Raw genomic sequence first — 20,434 nt, 5'->3', positions numbered from 1 at the left:
TTAGTTACTCGATTTGTAATGCTGCATTATGCCATTTTACCAGGAGGAAGTGCCAGATTACCAGTGGTTAACCATGTATTGTAATTCACCGGGAATGGTAAATCAAACCACCATCATGATATACCGTAGGCTATATTCCAAATATTGAAGTTACATATTTTCTAGGGGTGTGCCCTAATTGAAAGGCGCTTGGCTTTTGCTCCTTCCAAAAGCATATATATTTCACAAGAAAGCAAAGCCCCTCCACTACACTTCTTACCCCTCCTTACCCCCCCCCCCCCCCCCCCCTTTGGCTGATGCCATCTTGCCAGAAATAGAATACCTTTAGGGGTTGAATTAAGTTGTTTTGGGGCATGTAGAAGTAATGGGAACACAACATGCAATATTCAATTGTTCTGCAGCTTTGCATAATCCCGCAAACATCCTTCACTATTTTCACTTGTCGTTCCCAAATACACAGGTTTTATATGTATAAAATAGCTTAACCTGTACAAATGAGTGACTGCTGCTGAAACAGCAGTTTGGACACCCAAAAACCTCAGGACGGTATGATCAGAAATAAAGGGCACCCATAAAGCTTGCACCCATCAGCACAAACTGATTATCTCCCGTCACTTTAGATTGGAGCTGCAGGCGCACTTAATTCAATTCCCCACAGAGAAGTATGAAACAAAGATCCCTATAGGCCACCTCCATGATGGTCAGTAGTGATGGGAGTCACAGCTTGCAGAAAGGGAGTTCCTGCTTAGCCGGTAGACTCTTTTAGTCACATATGTCACAAAGGGCATACACGGTTACTCCATGGTAATGCGTGCATTATCAAAAAGTGTCAGGAACACATCTCTCTGTTCTAGGATGCATGGTGGTGAAATCCCCCATTTCTACTCTGCTGGGCCAAATAAGGTTTTTAAATAGTGAACTATAGAATAATTGGCTATAAATCTGGTTAGTTCAAACTAGTGTTGAGGCCATCTAAAAGGCGCAAGGAGAAGTGGGTACGGGTGAGTGAGTTATAGTTACCTATTGAATGCAACTGTGGGTGTACGTTACTTGGAACAATATAAGAAGATTTTTTTGTTTGTTTGCTCCGCCTCCCAATACTGAATTTGTTTCTACAGTTACTGCAGTTTAGTTTACAGTTCTGATATTTGCTTATTTTTGACAGCATTGCATTGACTCTATTGTCTGACCTAAAATGTCAAATGTGTAATGATGATAGACTTAGATCTCAGGAATCCTGTGTGTTCCTGTAGATGGTTTACAAGCAGTTATGCAATATAGATTATTGAGCTGTGTTCTGTGACTCACTCAGCGTCTATACAGGTTGGCCCAAGTCCTGTTGTGAATGACCTAGATAACTTTCTAATTAGGTTAGAGACTATGGGCCTGATTAAGAGAGTATCCAGTCACTAGGTCGACAATGACAGGTGTACACAAGCTAAAGGTCTACATTTACATGGTCTACACTCATAAGGTGGACGCATGTTTTTCATGATTTAAAAAAATAAATAAACATGGTTGGTTCATACTTTACCATCCAAGTGGATGGGTTAGATTTATAACGGTGTGCCCGAAGCATAGCGAGTGCAGCGACACACTTATACGGTGTCCATGTCAACATAGACACCAAAACAAGCGGTGAAAAACTTGTGTCGACCATGTACATGTCGACCATTCAATTGTGTCGACCTTCTGTCACTGCCAACCTAGGTTATGACGAGGATTATTAGTGGTGGACCTAGTGACTGTCCACCTAGACATTGTCTATCATCTATAGTAGAACCAATAAGAGATGTACATAACCCCGACGGTAGGGTGGCTGCACAAGCGCAGATTTTGTTCTGCAGATGCTGCGGGATTGGACACAGTGCCTCCAAGCAACAGCCTGATTGGCAGGATGCCGGCTAATGTGGTGGAGTATGGACTGAGCCGGCCAGGGTTCCTAAAACCGGGGGCCTATTGTCCTGATTTCTGGGAGTGGTGAGGCTGTGGTTTGCGTTATTGGGAAAAGATTTTAAAATGCCTTTGGAAAGGTTTATGAAAGGATTTTTGCGGTAACATTCCTAATTCTTTCCTGCTCACAATCTTACAATCCATAGGGAAATATGATGGGCTGAATTATAGGGTGAGCCAACAATGTTGGCCAGGGGTCAGAAGAATGAAACGTGTGAGAGAGGATATGTGTGGACTGTACAGTGGGAATATGCTTGGATAGGAGAGGTATATGGAGGTTATGTGACTGGATCTGGAATCTGATACCCCTTTCACACCAGATAATGCAGGGACCCACCCGGGAATATGGCCCAGGTATCATGCCGTGGCATTCCCAGGTTGGCCCCTTTCACACCAGAAAAGTTCCTGCATTTTCTGGTGTGGGATGGCGGCGGAGGCAGTGGACAGTACTCACCCTGTGTTGCCGGTCCTCGGTGCAGGTTGGGGATTCACACAGGCTGCGGGCGCAGATGACAGATCAGGCAGCAGGTGCAGATGACAGGTCAGACGGCGTGCGCAGATGACTCAGTTCTCCAGCTGCAGTGAGGGGGCTGGAGAGCTGCGTCATCTTTATCTGCTGCCTGTCCTGTCATCTGCGCCTGCTGCCTGTGTGGATCTCCAGCCTGACCGCCCGCACGAGGACCGGCAACCCTGGTGAGTACCCCTACGTCTTTTACACTGGCCAAGACCCTGGGTTGAACCCGGGAACAACCCTGCTCCTTTGCATGGTTGAAATCTCAGCAAATTTAGGCCGGTGTGAAAGGGGTGATATTGCCTGAAGAGGTGAGTTTTCAGAGAAGGATTGAAGACTAGAGGAGAGTGTTATTGTGCATGGGAGGGCATTCCACAGAGTGGGTGCAGTTGCAGCCTGAAGAAAGACCTGCAATTCTAAATGGGAGCAAACAATGCATGTGATCTTGTGAGGAGCAAAGAGGTAGGTTTGGAAGATATGTTAAGATAAGTTAAGATATGTATGTTGGTGTAGATTGGTTTATGGCCTTGTGTGTAAGTAAATGTATTTTATATTGAGCACGGTAGAATACAGGTAACTAATGAAGGTACTGAAAGAGCAGCTTTGCAGATGATGAACGTCTGTTGAGGAAGATTAGCCTTGCATACCTGCATAACATCAGATCGACGTATTTGTACAGATATGAGCCCTGTGGGGCTGTGCTACTGTAATGGAATGTCAGAATGGGCAGAAACTAAAGGCTATTTTCTCCTTCACCCACACTGGTCAAATCTCTGGTCTCCTGCCTCCATCAATATGCCAAAATCATGTTTGCTGTCTCATCTGGTTTTCTTTTATTCTTCTATATTATACAACTGGTTCCTAATTCCTCACCTGGCCCTGCTTTTTCTCCCATAATTCCCCTGCCCATTGAAAAATAATATAAAGTGTTCTATAAACAATAAATGAGATGAAAGTGGTATATAGTTGAAACCTGTTCATGGTTATTATTGTCACAGGTATGATGTATAATGGAACACGCCATCCATTATTGGTGTGACTAAAGCTTGCCATGAGAGCTTTTGTACATAAATACACTTTGCTACCACAAACATTCTCAGTTAAATGCAAATATCACTGTTTTCTGTCTTAATTGATCGCCAAGTTGTCTGCAAGCTGGCCCATATCCTAGTCCTGTCATTATTCCAATGCTGCCCAGTAATTACCTAATGCCTCTGGAATGCAGTAAGCTATGCTGTGCACTTGAAATGCGGATCTGTGCGTTCGCAGTAACTATTTCAGTTGCTGACACACCTACCCTCAGCTATGCACAGCGAATTACTAAAGGCCTTTTCTCATTCTTCAGATGTCGCCAGACATATTCTCTGATGCTGCTTACTATGCCATGTCTAATCCAATTTGTAGTTAGCATTTACAGTAGAAAATTGCTAGCTTCAAGGTTAAATACATTTGAATTATTTTTTTTCACTCCTGCTGATGTCTTGCAGAATACGGAACTGTAATTTATGGTTGTCCGCAACATGTTTTTTTAGAATCGAGTGTGAGATTGATTAGTGTTTATGAAAGCTCGCTTAAGACCGTAGCAAATGTAAATTATGTTAATTTATTTATAAGCCTTTATTAATATAGCACGTTTGCAGCACTTTACAGAGTATTTGATAGGGCCGTAGTAGGAATTGGACCCAAAGCGTCAATTCTGCCAGGCAGTAATGCTAACTATTACATTGTCAGCACTGCCAAATGGCCACACACTCCGATAAACTGAGCTACCAAATTTCGGAGTAGGCAATTATTATACATCAAAATTCCAATGGATTGTTTTTCTTCGGATAGAGGACAAGTATATCAGATATCCGTACCTCACAGGATATGGGGTCATCAGTCCCCCATAAATGTGGGAATGCTTTCTCTGTGTTACAAGTTGGTTCTTTTTCTTACTTTAGTGCAAGTCAGTAATAGAATTAATCTCTTGTTATTCACTGTAGGCCAGAGCTCAGTGTTAGCCTAGCCTTTCATTGCAGGTGTTAGGTTCTATTGCTTCCACTTACTGAGCCGACTGAATGCTGTCTGATCACTGTGCTTTTTACGTTCTAGGTCTTCCAATCAGCACCTATGCCAAATACTGCTACCGCAAGCTGCAGAAAGTGGCAGTTACTGGAGGAAAGAAGGTAAGAGAAATTTGTCAATTGACAAAATCATTATTATTATTATAATACTGTGTAGGTGTGTGTGTGTGTATGTATGTATTTATGTATGTATGTATATATGTGTATGTGTGTGTCTAGTGTCCGTGTGTAACCAAAACACTGCCATCTGCTGGCAGCGAGTGAAACAACATCTCTTTTTCTTCTACGATCCCATGGCAGCCATCACATTGGGATATCGTCCCATTCCTTGAGTTAGACAGGTTACTTTTTTCCCAGGCTCCTCCCTCTTGGGTATATATCCCTGCTCCTCCCCTCTCCTGGTGTCTTTTTTTCCTGTCTCCTTGTTAGTTAGGGCAGGAAGGTTACTTTTATTTCTGGCTCACCTTTTAGATACAGGGTTCACTCAGGGGGTTGCAGCTTGGGAGCGTGACCCTTATTAGGGTGCCTGTCCATGCCATCAGGAGCACAGTAGCGGGCGTCTGTAGCTCCTCTCTCCTTCATATCACCAGCACCAGCGCTTGCAGCGTGTACACTCTCCGGCAAGGATACTATAAACTCCAGCATGAGGCTGCTAGCGCGGACGCCGGGATTGGACTACAGGAGCCAGAATCCCTTGCGTCGCGTCTTCCTGTAGCGTACTTCCGGTTTCGGCAGTACGCGCAGAAACTACAGGACCCAGGATCCTTTGCACGATCGCGCACTTCCGGTACGCCGGCCGGCGTCTGCACGCTTCCAGCGCGCTCTGCTTGAATAAAAAGGCAACATGTCAGTATCTGCTGTGAGGCAAAGCAGCAGCAGTGGAGTTCTGACAAGCGGCTGTAAGGTAGGACAATGGGTTATTTCTGCTATCAGCATCGGTAAACGCAGCATGTGTATACATACCTTATGGGTTTTTTATGTTGCTGCAGATAGTGGTGTTGTGAGATGGATCTGCCTTCCCCCAGTAGAGGAAACAGTGCCCCTGTGAGGTGAGCCTTATGCGTTTTTGTGATAGGGAGTTTTAGAAATTTTATTTCAGATTAGTAATAGGGGTTTTTTGTTGTTATAGTGTGCCTTCTGAACCTAAGAAGAAAGTGGCTAAGAAGAAGCATACAGAAATACACTGCATGGCTTGTGATAAAGTGATTGATGCTGCACTTGACAAGACTATATGTGACAGCTGTGAACCACAGCCGGAAGTCCCTGATAATCAGTCTATAATGCTGGAAAAATTAATGGACTGGATGAAAAAGTCCTTTGTGGCCAAAGAGGAGGAACCCCAGGGGTCTAAGAGAACAAGAGACCAGGCAGAATTGGAGTATGAAGGAAATGATACCTCTGAGGAAGAGGAGGAATTTAAAGATGGTTCTGATGAGCCAGGGGAGATTAAAGAGGATACTAGAGTATTCAATTTTGAGACAGTAGAATATGTGCTGAAACATATTTATAAGTCAATGAATTATAAAGAGACTGTCACTCCCATAGAAGGGGCCGATTTATTATTTGAGGACAGATCCAAGAAGGGTCGTTCCTTCCCGGTTCATCGTGTTATGAAGGAGACTATTGTGAAGGAATGGTCAAATTTGGAGAAGAAGCAAGGGAAGTTATTCCGTATTGATAAAATGTATCCTATAAAGGATGAGGAATGTCTTAAGTGGTGTGGTATACCCAAGATAGATGCCGCAGTGGCAGAGGTAACTTCACGCACTACATTACCATTGGAAGATGGAGCCTCATTCCGGGATCCAATGGATCGGAGAATGGAAGGTTCATTAAAGAAATTGCACCTTTCTACAGCGGTATCCCTGAAGTCTGGAGTAGCGATGGCCTCAGTCACAAGGGCGGTGAGAATGTGGTGTACTACACTTCATACGGACTTAGAGGAAAAGATCTCTAGACAGTACATTATGAAGAATCTAGAGGTGATTCAAAGGGCTGTTGAATTTCTTTGTGAAATGTCTTTAGATGTGACATCCTTTGCGGCCAGATCTATGGCAGCAGGGGTAGCTGCAAGGAGGGCTCTATGGCTGCGTTCCTGGTCAGCTGATTCTCATTCAAAAAACCGTCTGGTTTCACTACCGTTTGAAGGATCATTTCTCTTTGGCACCAAGTTAGATGCCCTGATTCACAGGCTCACGGGGGGCAAGTCCCTAAAGCTTCCCCAGGATAAAAGAAATAAGTTCCCGTATCCAAGCACCTACAAGCAAACCTTTAGAGATGCCAAAGCATACAGGCCGGGCAGGCCGTACAGTCAGAGAGGCTCCTTTTCCAGTTCCAGACAGTCCTTTCGGCAGAGTTATAGGAGAGGTGGAAGACAATGACAACCAGCTACTTCCCCCGGTGGGAGCCCGTCTGGCCCAGTTTCCACAGGTATGGGACATTTCAATTCAGGACAGATGGGTACAGAGGATAATTCGAGAGGGTTATTCTTTGGAATTCAATCAGACTCCCACCGCAGATTTCTTCCAGAGGTCAAGACAACCCAGGTCGGCCTTAGAGTCAAGAGAGTTAGAAAAGATTCTAACCAATTTACTGTCCATAGAGGCAGTGGAGACGGTGCCAAAGAACCAGTGGGGGAAAGGGATGTACTCCAATCTGTTCCTCGTGGAGAAGAATACGGGGGGGTTCAGAACTATTATAGATCTGAGAAGACTGAACCGATTCTTAAAAGTGAGGAAGTTTCGGATGGAGACCATGAGAACCATTACGGCAGGAATAAGAAGAGGGGACTTCATGGTGTCCCTGGACCTAAAAGATGCCTACTATCATGTTCCAATACATCAGCTGCATCGGAAGTACCTCAGGTTTTGCATAAAAGGGAAGCATTACCAATTTACGTGTCTGCCCTTCGGCCTTGCGGCCTCTCCGAGGGTCTTCACAAAAGTGTTAGTAACTCTGGTGGCATTATTAAGAAAAAGAGGGATTCTCATTTGGCCGTATTTAGACGACGTACTCATAGCAGCTCCATCCGAACAGATGCTCACTTACCACGTCCAGATCGTCATCGACTGTTTACAGAGGCACGGGTGGCTAGTGAATCATCAGAAGAGCCAGTTGACACCCACGCAGAGAATCAAGTTTTTGGGGGTAATAATAGACTCAAAAAGGTTCGAAATTTCACTATCAGAAGAGAGGTGCATAAAGGTCAGGGGACTGTCAGACTCAATTGCAAAGACAAGAGTGACATCCTTAAAGGAATGCTCAAGTCTACTAGGGATGATGTCTTCCACGATAGGAGTCATTCCATGGGCTCAATGGAGAATGAGGGAGTTGCAGTGGGCAATCCTACCGCTTCTAAAGAAAAGGGTCTCCGTAACAAGGAAGATAAATCTGTCTGCAGAAGCAAGAAGGTCTCTACATTGGTGGGCCAAAGAAGCTTTGGAAGACAAGGCAACATCACTACAGTCACCAAGATTCCGGTTAATCACAACCGACGCGAGTCAGCTAGGTTGGGGAGCTCATTGCGAAGGAGAGACAATTCAAGGCACGTGGAAGGCGAAAGAGAGTGCAAACTCGTCAAACTGGCGAGAAGCAGAGGCCGTATGGAGAGCGATGAGAAACTTTTCCCAGACGATCATGGGAACACATTTAAGAATCTTGTCCGACAATACCTCGGTGGTTGCCTACATAAATCACCAGGGGGGAACCAGGAGCAAGTCGCTCATGACAGTACTCTCAAGGATACTATCTTGGGCGGAAAAGAACGTGGAGTCGTTAACAGCCATTCATGTCCCAGGGGAGCAGAACATTCTGGCAGATTTCCTCAGCAGAAACAAGGTGCACCCAGGGGAATGGGAGCTGAACGGAAGAGTCTTCAGAGAAGTGATCAGCCGATTTGGGGTGCCGGAAGTAGATCTAATGGCGACACACTTAAACAAGAAGGTGAACAGATTCTTCTCCAGATACTCTCTTCCCCAGACAGCAGCGATAGATGCTTTCTCCGTCCAGTGGACGTGCAGTTTGGGGTACGTGTTTCCCCCGTTTCCACTAATTCCCAAAGTTCTAAGGAAGATAATGGACGATGGGACAGAGGTGATAGTCATTCTTCCCTTTTGGCCCCGGAGGGCATGGTTTACAACAGTGCTGAGAATGGCAGTTCAAGAACCTTGGACATTGCCGGTGGTTCCAGAACTTCTGATGCAGGGGCAGCTGTTACATCCAGATCCCGCAGGGTTAGCTTTGACGGCGTGGAGATTGAGCGGGGCCATCTGAGGCAGAAGGGTCTTTCGGACCAAGTGATTTCTCTGTTGCTTCAAGCAAGAAAGAAGATTTCGTCTGTGGCTTATTATAGGGTCTGGCGAGCGTTTCTCAACTGGAGAGGGTCAATGGAGGCAATACAAGAAGTTACAACTGCTGATGTCTTACAGTTCCTTTACAAGGGGTTCGCAGATGGTCTGGCTAATTCAACATTGAAGGTTCAGATTTCAGCCTTAAGTGTCTTATTAGAGAGAAGACTGGCGGAGGAACAACTGATTATTAGGTTCGGGAATGCGATCAAGAGGATGAGACCTCCAATTAGATCTCTGGTTGCTTCTTGGGACCTAAATCTAGTATTAAAAGCTCTGATGAATCCACCTTTTGAACCGTTAGCAGAGATCTCATTAAAGCACTTAAATTGGAAAACCGTATTTTTGGTCGCCATCACCTCAGCGAGAAGAGTCAGTGAACTCCAAGCGCTATGGGCAGAAGAGCCATATCTGAAGATTCTTCCTGATAAAATTGTTCTTAGAACCAATCCTCATTTTCTCCCCAAAGTCATTTCTGAATTTCATTTGAACCAAGAAATTTCTCTGCCAACGTTTTATCCAGAACCCAAGAATGAGGAAGAGATGGTCTTGCACAATTTGGATGTAGTAAGGAGTATTACTACTTATCTCAAGAGAACAGAGGAGATCAGGAAGGCAAAGAGTTTATTTATAATCCCTGAGGGGTCAAGGAAGGGATTGACTCCTACGAAGCAAACCATCTCAAGATGGATCAGGGAAGTCATTGTATTCGTGTACAAATTGGAGGGAAGAGAAGTTCCAGCAATTGTCACGGCACACTCCACAAGGGCTACGTCGACTTCGTGGGCTTTGAAGGCGAAGGCGTCGATAAAGGACTTGTGTGACGCTGCTACTTGGTCCTCAGTTCATACGTTTTCTAGACATTATGAAGTAAATGTGTCTGTCCCTCAATTTGGGGATCAAGTATTACATGGTGTGATGGATAATTAAAAGAATTATAACTTGACTGGGCCCTCCCGTGTATCTAGCTTTGGTATTCCCAATGTGATGGCTGCCATGGGATCGTAGAAGAAAACATCGGATTATACTTGCCGATAATTCCTTTTCTTCCTAGAGACCATGGCAGCCATTATTTGCCCTCCCTTATGTTCTTTTTTCCCAGAGAGGAAGGAGACACTCGAAAAGACACCAGGAGAGGGGAGGAGCAGGGATATATACCCAAGAGGGAGGAGCCTGGGAAAAAAGTAACCTGTCTAACTCAAGGAATGGGACGATATCCCAATGTGATGGCTGCCATGGTCTCTAGGAAGAAAAGGAATTATCGGCAAGTATAATCCGATGTTTTCTTTCACACATAGAGAAACACAGAGGCAATCACACATATAGAAACAAAGAGGCAATCACAAGGTAGCAGACTAGCTTTCGCTTTTGCTTTGAGCGGGCCTAGCTAGTATAAAATATATATACGTCTTATAATCTTTACCTTTGACCTAAACTTGAATCTTTCTAAATCCTATCAGTGCTGTATGTACTAAACACAAACACGTTGCATGTAGAAGGATATTTTGCACTGATTATTTTTAAAATCTCAGGCCTGAAACAAGAAAAATAGTAGTGCACTGTCTGTATGTAGTACATGTGGGTTGATTTGATGACTTGACAGTTAGGTTGGACTTTTGAAATGTATTAGCATTAGTGAGCAGTGTAAACATAACAATAAATCTATAGTGACCTTTACTTCCTACTTAATGGCTTTTGATGTGCTGGATAAAGGGATTATTTCTGTTGAAGAATTGCCATCTTCATTGGATAGACCTGGACATATGGTATTCTGATTCAGTGTATAAGACAGAGTGCTTCTTGTAGCTTTAACAAATAAGTTGCACATCTTTGTGTCGTCTTACTATAAATTTAATTTCCAACTTTCTCCTCTCCTAGAAAGGAGACTGTGCAGGGAATTTTGGTGGCGTAGCCGGGCTCTGACACTCTCCTGTCGATTATCATCTTTTGATTCTGCCTGTTTCACTAGGGTGCAGTCGATTTGCCTGCTCTTCCATGGGTGTGGGGGACTATCCAAAAATTTGGAGCCCCTGCAACTTCCAAAAGAGTAGGCAAGTATAGTGAATCATCATACATTTATTAGTTAGAGCTGCATTCAAATTGCATTCATGAATGAGGTGTTCAAAAAAATTAGCCCACAAAATCCAGAAGTTGTCACTATAGCTGGATACACACTATGTGATTCTCAGCCCAACATGACCATGACTCTGTGTCAACAGAGATCCCAGCAACAGACCCTGACACCTACCTTTCCAGCTGCTGTCGGGTCTTCTCTATGGTGTTCTGGACACCCGCCGGCTGCCGGATCTCTGTCTCCCCACTGCTGTCTGCTGTATCCTGTGTGTGCAGCTGGTTTTGGCATCCTCTGGACCCAAGGGTGCAGCCATCTTTCTTCAGGTCAAGTGATCATAGCACTAGCAATGAGAACCTAGTTCCTTATTTCCCAGAGGACAACATCCCATTATCCAGTACCACACTGATCCCCACCCAGTGTTCAGCTTATGTATTACTTGTCCAAGCCAAGACCGTTCCACTGGTTTTAGCCCAATGTTCAGCTCAAGAATTATAGTTTTGAGTTAGGTTTCCAGCATCTTTGGGACCAGTCCACTATGCATTCTGAAAACTATAGCAAACCTTTCCAGGCAGGCATTCTTAGACCTCATCCAGAATCCAGTTCTAAAGACCACTGTCCTGTTCCCAGTCCCACAGACTTTGATCTTACGAAGTCTTGCACATAACTAGCCTTAATATTCTACTGGTCTCAGACTATTCCCAGAGGCAAGCCCACTTATCCTGCCTGGCTCACTTGTTCGGTGTTCTACAGAACTTGGCATTCTCCGATGGTATTTCCTTTAAGCTTCAACAGTATATCCAGAGTTCGAGTCCATTCACAGGAACTTCAGAAAACCACCTAACTTCCTGCACACTGCCTCTGCTCGTACTCCAACCCTAGATCCCGGGCAGGTACACAAACTTGACATTCTGTCAGATAGGGATAATAATTGTATAGTTAGGGCACAAACCAGGGTGTGATTATGTCAGTTCCGTTGTTTTGGTATTGTTCAAAAATTGTAGTGTGAAAGTCCCCAGCCTAATGTCTAGTGCAGTGGTTCCCAAACTGTCACCCTGGGGGGGGGGGGCCTGAAGACACTTGCAAGGGTGCCTAGGATTGGTGGTCCAGGACCAATTCACATTATTTATTAGGTTGATAGATGGTGGCTGCCAGTCTTAACAAAATGTTAGGATGACATATAAACACAATATAGTTAATTTTAATATTTCTTATAAATTTCTCAATTACAAAGTTTTGGCTTAGGGGCGGCGTGTTTCAAAAAAGTTTGGCAACCTCTGGTCTAGTTTATAGAGTACGGAGACACTATACCGGTGAGATGGTGTGGAATGGAAAGCTTTGTTTGGTTGGTCTGTATTGGTTTAGTCTTTGCAGAACAGTGTACCCAGCATTAGTCTAAATATTCCGTTATTCATCCTTTTTCAACTCGTGGCACACCGAACAAGATATTAAAATTGCCAAGACACACCATAAAACCCCCTCTCCCCCCCCCCCCCCCCCCCTCCCACAGAAAAAAAAACAAACCCGTTAGCACCCATATGAAAAAACATTCATCCTGGTCCCCACAGGTAACAAAAATAAAATATATTGGTTCTCATATGAAAACAAGAGACCAGTGAATAACACCGGTGGGGATATGGGTCATAGGGTCGACAGCACTGGGTGGACCACTGAAGGTCGACATGTCATTAGGACGACACAAGCATTGGGTCGACATGGGCTAGGTCGACACAGACACATTGAGTCGACATGGGATTTTTATTTTTATCTTATCCCAAATTTCGACAGCCGACATGAACACTGAACAAAGTGCACCACATCAGACACTGTGCCTCGCTACGCTCGGTGCACTATTTTGTTTTCTCACCACGCCCTAGTGGATTGTAGGGTATTAAATTACTGTTGGTCAGCACATTCCGGCTCAAAAAAAAGGTGAAAAACCCCATGTTGACCTTTTGACTGTTGACCTAGCCCATGTCGGCCTAATGCTTGTGTTTACCTAATGACTTGTCGACCTAAGCCCATGTTGACCTTCCCATGCATCGGCCTTGGCTCATGTCGACCCAATGCATGTCGACCTTAGTGCTGTCGACCTAACGACTGTATACTGTTGGGGGTTGCTGCAAACTGGTCTGGACATCTCTAGATCTGGGGGGGCACTTGAGGCTCGAGGCACACTATTGGTTGTAAAACGCTGTGATAATGTAATAAATTGGTTTTCATCTTTTCTTCAAATTTGAACTTTTAAGTGGAGCTGTTCTGACTATAAAGACGATTGTGATCCTTGTTATTTGTGTAGATGTGGTATGTTTAGAAGGAATAAGCAGTTGGTAACTTCATTATTTAAAAATCTTTATTGATCTAGGTCATGTGTGTGGAATAGACAGAATGGCAACATTCATTAAGCAATTTGTAAATTCCCTTCTCAGTACAGTAATCCAGTTCACATCGTGTTGTAATTTTTTTTTCGAGTCGAGTTTCACTTTAAATTTTACTTCCCAAACTGTCCAGCCTATGTTTTGTGTAGTTCGGTAATAACACTGTGTTAAACCTGCTGTTCAGATTTAAATAGAAAAAAAAAATGATACCGTGACACTGGGAACACAATGGTCCCTACTCCGCTCATGAAAGTCATACCAAGTATAAATAACGTCCCATGCTTCTTTGGCCTCATCTCACATGAGCTCTGCTCCCTGCACGAGCTGCGGTTTTGTTCATTTTGATTTATTTTACTTGGGGTTCCATTGTGGATTTTAACATCCCCATGTAAGGACATGCCATTAAATCTCAGCTGGGGCACATTTCACAGCTGTGTGTTTCCTGCCAAAGCCTGTCACCAGCAAATAAACCGGAGCATGGAAATATACACAACGTGAAAGCTGCAGTCACTGGGGGTCTGGAGACCATTTATGGCACAATGTATGTGTTTCTTCAGTGTCTCTTATCTGCCATCATTGTATTCTTCTAAACATTGTTTCTAAAGAAATTGCACATTAAAAATACTCCTAGCCAGTTCTGAACATAAAGGAGTGCAAATGTTTGCCTACACCAAAGGCTAATCCTGAGGGGAAATAAATTACCCCAGTTATTAACTAAATTCTGAGGGGAACATTCTTTTGCATCTTTATCTGCCTGCAACATTGGTGCCTCAAAATGGAGTCTGCCCTGGATATGCTGCCCTAGACAATCTCTATAGTGCAAGTAAGTGCAGTAAAATGGAGGAATACTGTGATCTCCACAAATTGCTCCAGAGGGGAATGGATCATAGGGTCGACCGTCTACAGTCAATAGGTTGTCCACTATTGGTGGACAGTCATCAGGTTGACACATGAGAAAGCTCCACATGCATTAGGTCGACCTGGTCAAAAGGTCAACACAGGCAATAGGTCTACATGAAAAAGGTGGACATGAGGTTTTCATGTTTTTTTTGTCTGTCGACATAAGTCAACATGGATACCATATAAGTGTATCGCTTCGCTCGTCATGCTCTCTCTGTGTCCACGTGGATTAAGTAAGAAAAACCACATCCTCTTCAGAGACTGGCGCTGTTGGACAGGGAGCAGGAAAATGGAGGAATACTGTGATGTCAGGAAATAGGCTGTAAAGGCAAAATTGGTCAGTAGGCTGATACTGGGGAAGAGCAGCTCTGAAGTCCAGGGAGCAGCCGGGTTTGATCTTGTTACCTGCGCATGAGACTTTCCTGGAAAAACATTACATACATGTCCTCAGTCTGATAGTTCTTGCATGTGGTTATGTTTAAGCTTAAATTATTAATAATTGTAAACATTGTACCTGATCAAACGCTTTCCTTAAATCTATATATTGTTTTCATTATCCCAGGGGCTGAGGAAGCCGACACTGGAGGAAATAGAGCAAGCTAGAGATGCCATCTTGACCCCTTCGCTGTTTGGTAGCTCCCTGGAAGAGATTATGGAAAGACAGAGAGAAGTATATCCAGATCGCCGGCTGCCATGGGTACAGACGCAGCTCTCACAGCAGGTGTTGGCCTTGGGAGGTGAAAGGACGGAGGGAATATTTAGGTGTGTATTTCATGGGGGGTTTTTTCATTGTAGTTGGCTATCTTCCTGATTGCACAAAGCTCACAGTCTATTTCTTCTTTCATTTTAATGACAATTATGGTTTAATTTTGACTTTTTTAAAGCACAAATACATTTTGCTTTGGTTTTTGTTAGAGTCAGTAGTACTCCATTTCCATCATCAGGTATCCCCAACAGGCCATGTTTTAAGGCTTTCTGTCTGTGCAAAAAAGTGGGATAATTTTTAACATAATAAAATAACTAAACTGACCTGTGCATGCTTAGAGGATTCCACAAAATAGGACCTGTTGGGGTACTTTAGGACTGTAGTTAAGAACCATTGCTGTAGTGTAGGGCATAGCTCTTGCATCCGTCATTTCTGTTATTATATCACGGCTGCAACAGATACAATAATATTGTGAGCACCCCTATTATATGTTATTGTGATTCTGGGGTAGACACTGCTGATTTAAGGGAAAATCTGGCAGTGGGAGATTTTATTCCGGACTGACCCAAGTTCATGAAGAAAACTTGGGTCAGAAATGATTTGCATTAAAGTCAAGTTTAGCCTATTTTACGCTTCTGCATTCCATATTCATGTAAATAATTTTTTTTCAAAGCCAATTTAAATGCATGGCTAATAAAAATAAATGGGAAAAGCTTCACCATCAACTACAAGCATTGTATACAATGGCATTAGTCACAAAGCATTGAATGAATACCCCAAAACTGGCTGATAAGAAACGTTGGCACCACAAATCCCTTAAAGGCCCCCATACACTACGCAGTTTGGGCCCGATTTCACTAGATTCTGGTGGATCGGGCCAAGAAATTTACCTAAATTGCAAGTGTATGACATACCTTCGGATCTGATGCACGGTCCTATGTGCATCGGAGTCGGATACATCTTTTGTGTCAGCGGCTTATATCACATCCTGCGTGAAGTGCACTGGGCTGCCACTGATTGGCTGAAAAAGCTCTTTCAGCCAATTAGCGGCCTCCAAGTCTTTTGAATAGGGATTTTCAATTCTCCCTGCCTGCAGCTCCCTGGGCTCACATGTGATTTATCACATGTAAAAAATGGCACATCGAGTGCCAAATCTTGGTGAGCTCTCCAGGGAGCTCAGAGGAAATCGGGGCCATTTCGGCGAAGAGATAAACTGGAGATAAAGTGAAAGGAGATAATGCACCGGCCAATCAACTTCCAACTGTCATATTTCAAACACAGCTGATTGGCCGGTGCTTTATCTCCTTCCACTTTATCTCCAGTTTATCTCTTCACCAGGCTTAATACATCTGCCCCTTTGTCCCTTAAGGCCCCCACACACAGCACAATTTTCAGGCACTTTCTGAGCGATTTTACTAAATCGCTCAGAAAATGCCTGAAAATGCATGTAAATCGCTGTGTATATAGCCCACACAGCGATTTACATGCGCGCCCCCGCCGTTCTGAATCTGCACAAGATTCAGAATGGCCCGGTCAGTCAATTCATAACAGTCGCTGAGATGCTCCTGCTCATCTCCCGCATGTGTGGCGCGGGGATGAGCAGGGCCATCTGAGCGACTGTCATGCCGGAGCACGCTGCCCAGATGAAGCCCCGCTGCCACCGACCTGGAAGCCCCGCCGCCGCCGCCTGGAAGCCCCGCCGCCGCCGCCGCCTGGAAGCCCCGCCGCCGCCGCCTGGAAGCCTCGCCGCCGGAGCCCAGCTGAAGAGACGCTTCCTGGACCTGCCGGGTGCCGCGCCCGCCCTCTGCAGTCAGATGGAAGCTGCAGTGAGAGGACGCGACGCTGGAAGACAACGGAGTTGGTAAGTATATTCTTTTTTTTTTTTTTTACACTGTGCCACCAACGGTTGAGGGGAGAGGGGGATGCCACACTATACCACCAACGATTACAACTTTTTATATGGGGGACTATGATTACAATTTTTTATGGGGGACTATGATTAAAACTATTAAACTGTGTATGTTTATATATATATATATACTGTATATATATATATATATATATATATATATATATATGTATGTGTATGTATATATATATATATATATATATATATATATACACTGTGTATATATATATATATATATATATATATATATATATATATATATATATATATATATATATATATATACTGTGTGTATATATAGATATATATATATATACTGTGTATATATATATATATATATACTGTGTGTGTGTATATATATATATATATATATATATATATATATATACTGTGTGTATGTATGTATGTATATATATATATATATATATATATATATATATATAGCGCAGTCTGGGCAGGCACATCCAGAGTAGCCAGCTGCACAATGTCCAGTCGTGACAGATTTGAGATCTCCCGTGCTGAATCTCCCAATTTGAATCTCTGACACAAATCTCTCTGTATGTGGCTCATTGTCTGAAATGAGCTAATTAGTGAAATCTCTTGTGCTGAATCTCCCGTTATGTATCTCTGGCACACATCTCTGCGTATGTAGGGCCCTTTAGACAAGTCAGCCTAATGAATGGGGGCCTTTAACCACAACATTTGTTTTCAATCAAGCTTCATGAGATATCCCCTTTTATGGTGCATGCCACATCTTGCTTTATTTCTTTATTTAACATTACTAGAAAATGGCATATTTTTTAAATTTTGCTAAACTTTGTACTAAATGGAAGTAATAGTATGCTAATTTTTACTTATTTTACATCTATGTGGTTATTTTCAATAGGGTCCCTGGAGATATTGATGAAGTTAATGCACTAAAACTGCAAGTGGAGCAGTGGAGGATTCCAGACACTCTGTCAGACCCCACCATTCCTGGTAATTACATGTCCTGCCAACATTTACCCATAGTCTCTATGGGGTCAATCATATTAACCCCGAAGGGTGCGAGTTGCCATTCGGGTGCCGTTTTCATACTGAAAACGGCACCCGAATTAACCCTAACTCGCACCCTTCACAGGGCTGAATTGGCTGAAAATTGCTCCCACCCCTTTGGAAGTGCGAGCACTTTTCAGTGAATTCGACCCGCCGTAAAGTGCGCCAGGTTTCATGATTCACACTCGGGGTTAATAGCATCGACCCCTCTGCATGTTACAGATTCATGTAGAAGATGAGGTAATGCTTCTTGGAGAAAGGATTATTGGAGGATATCCTTCTTCTGGGTGTTTTTGTGTTGTAAAAGTGAAATATGTGTAGCAGTGTAGACTGGAGCAGTGACTCCACGCTGCCCCCTCTCTAGCTACATTTGTAGATGAGTGAACATCTCTTAGGTAATGCTCAGGTCTTACCTCAAACCTTGTGAAATCCTTACTCAAGACAAATGAGAGTTTTATAACCATTCTCTCAGTAAATGCACTGGAGACCTAAACATTTCGTACGTGCTTAATGATCAGTATTTCTACTACATTTCCAAGCACATTGTATATATCTAAGCGCTGCTGTTAGTGGCGTTGGATGTTGAACACATTGCGGACCGTGTATTACATTGCTGTAACCTGTGGCTAAGAGGGCTACAATGTTCCTGGGGCATTTGTATGGTGTGGGGTACTACTACCAGGTGTATGATTAACACTTTCTGCATTGCGGTAAGATGTCTGTGAATAGACCTCTTTTAATTCCACCTTTTCTTAAGAATCTTGATACTGAAGATGTTTCAGGAAGTAGTTAGGAGTATAACCGTGACAAGTCTCTGTACACCTACCTGGGTAGCGCATGAGGAAATGTTTGCAGCACCAGCTAGAGTACGCATATCCTACTCAGTCATTTGTCATTCTGTTTTATGTAACTTGTGGAAATGTTCATTTCATATAAATAACATTACCATGCATGTTGGAAAAAGGAAAACCTACTTTGCTGATACGCGTGTGGAGGCTAGCTCATATGAAGACTTAGTATGGCGATGACAAATTATAATTCCTGTTTATTGAGGAGGACATATTGTAACTGGGGACAGTGAACAATGAGATATACAGAGCAATATACAGGATCAAGCAATTGTAATTAGTCACTCACTGAGGAATTCCCAAATTCCCAGACTGGTAGACAGTATTGTCCTGAGAGCTGGTTGCTACAAGGGGCCATTGTAAATGAATATACCCTCAGTTCAAATATGTACGTTCTGCATACTCCTTGTACAAGCAATGCGCCTCTGCAGATTTCTACCGAGGCCTCAGATTCTTACAAAACCAGGCGTCCACATTAATAACTCCCCATAGAGGTATGGATGTATGTGGTTATACAAATTGTTGTATTACCCATTTAGCTGTAATTACCGCTGGTTGAGCATTTTGAATTGTTCTCACTCCATTCGTCATATGCAGCCATGCTTGGAGAGAGATAAAGTACCAGCCAGGCAGCTTCTGCCATTTTTCAAACACAGCTTGTAAAGGGAAAATTAGGAGCTGATTGGTAAGTACTTTATCTCTATTTGACAGGGAAATGTAATCAGATTGGAGTTTGTAGAGGTCTGACATTTTGGCAGAGATTGCCTGTATGTTTTAACCTGGTTTTGCCTTTTTAATAAATGCCACTGTAAAAATACAGTCATTATTGGCCAAAATCCTGGACATCTGTACCTCGAATCCTATTACATTTCCCAGCAGGCATTGTTGCATATGCCCCACATATGTTTTTTCTTTATACTGTACATTTGTATATTTACTTTGAACATTAGCAAATGTTGCCCATAGCAACCAATCAGATATGAGCTATAGTAGAATGTGCTAGATAAATAATAACTATTATCTGATTGGTTGCTATGGGCAACACCTCCATAAACCCACACTTTAATATATATTCTCCAGAATGTATAATTGTAAAAATATGCCCCCGGAAATCAGACAAGTGAAATATTTGCAAGAGAGAAGATGTTTTTTTGTTTTTCAATTTCCAAATAAAATATTCATATAAGGGATTAAGTGACCATTACAGAGAGGGGTTCCTTGGTAATATAGGAAGATAACTGCTTCACAGAACCATCTAAATTCCAGAGCTACCAAACAAAAAGGAATTCAGAATCAATGTAACATAATGATGGCCATAGTGTCGCACATTGTAGTAGTAGTAGTAGTAGTAGTACGTTTATTTATAAGGCGCCACAAAGTGTCCGCAGCGCCGTACATAGCAAACAAAAAAAAAAAAAAAATTACAAGGTAACGTACAGGGTGTGTAGAAAGATACAGTATAAATAGGGGTATAGCTGGTAGAACTAAAATCAGCATCAGTTCAGAAGTAGGTGTCAAAATAGTCAAGGAGACCGAAGATGAAGTAGAGGAAGGGAAGAACAGGACAGGAGCACAGGTGAGGTAATGAGGTAGGGTGAGTACGTGAGGAAGGAGGGCCCTGCTCATAAGAGTTAACATACTAAAAATAGGTGGGTGGACGAACGAAATACAATAGGATAAGTAGGAACGGAGGGGAACGGAGGCAGGATAG

General features: G+C 43.2%; 2 protein-coding genes across 3 annotated transcripts in view; both read left to right on the top strand.

Moving 5' to 3' along the window:
- Positions 1 to 20,434, top strand: part of LOC146008394 (rho GTPase-activating protein 39-like) — a 110,278-nt gene that overhangs the window by 78,986 nt on the left and 10,858 nt on the right. For both annotated transcript variants that reach the window (XM_083147618.1, XM_083147619.1), the window contains 3 exons: positions 4,559 to 4,632; positions 14,788 to 14,987; positions 17,727 to 17,818. In XM_083147618.1, the coding sequence (XP_083003744.1) occupies positions 4,559 to 4,632; positions 14,788 to 14,987; positions 17,727 to 17,818 (366 nt within the window). The remainder of the gene's footprint in view (positions 1 to 4,558; positions 4,633 to 14,787; positions 14,988 to 17,726; positions 17,819 to 20,434) is intronic.
- LOC146007397 (uncharacterized) lies at positions 4,847 to 6,911 on the top strand. The gene is made up of 2 exons (XM_083145746.1): positions 4,847 to 5,579; positions 5,660 to 6,911. The coding sequence occupies exons 1-2, from the start codon at positions 5,536 to 5,538 to the stop codon at positions 6,909 to 6,911; spliced, it is 1,296 nt and encodes a 431-aa protein (XP_083001872.1). The 5' UTR covers positions 4,847 to 5,535.

Source organism: Crinia signifera, chromosome 6 (genome assembly GCF_055691185.1).
Source record: "Crinia signifera chromosome 6, ASM5569118v1, whole genome shotgun sequence".
Classification (NCBI taxonomy): domain Eukaryota; kingdom Metazoa; phylum Chordata; class Amphibia; order Anura; family Myobatrachidae; genus Crinia; species Crinia signifera.
The sequence above is the reverse complement of the archived record's forward strand: the minus strand, read 5'-3'. Positions and strand labels throughout refer to the sequence as shown.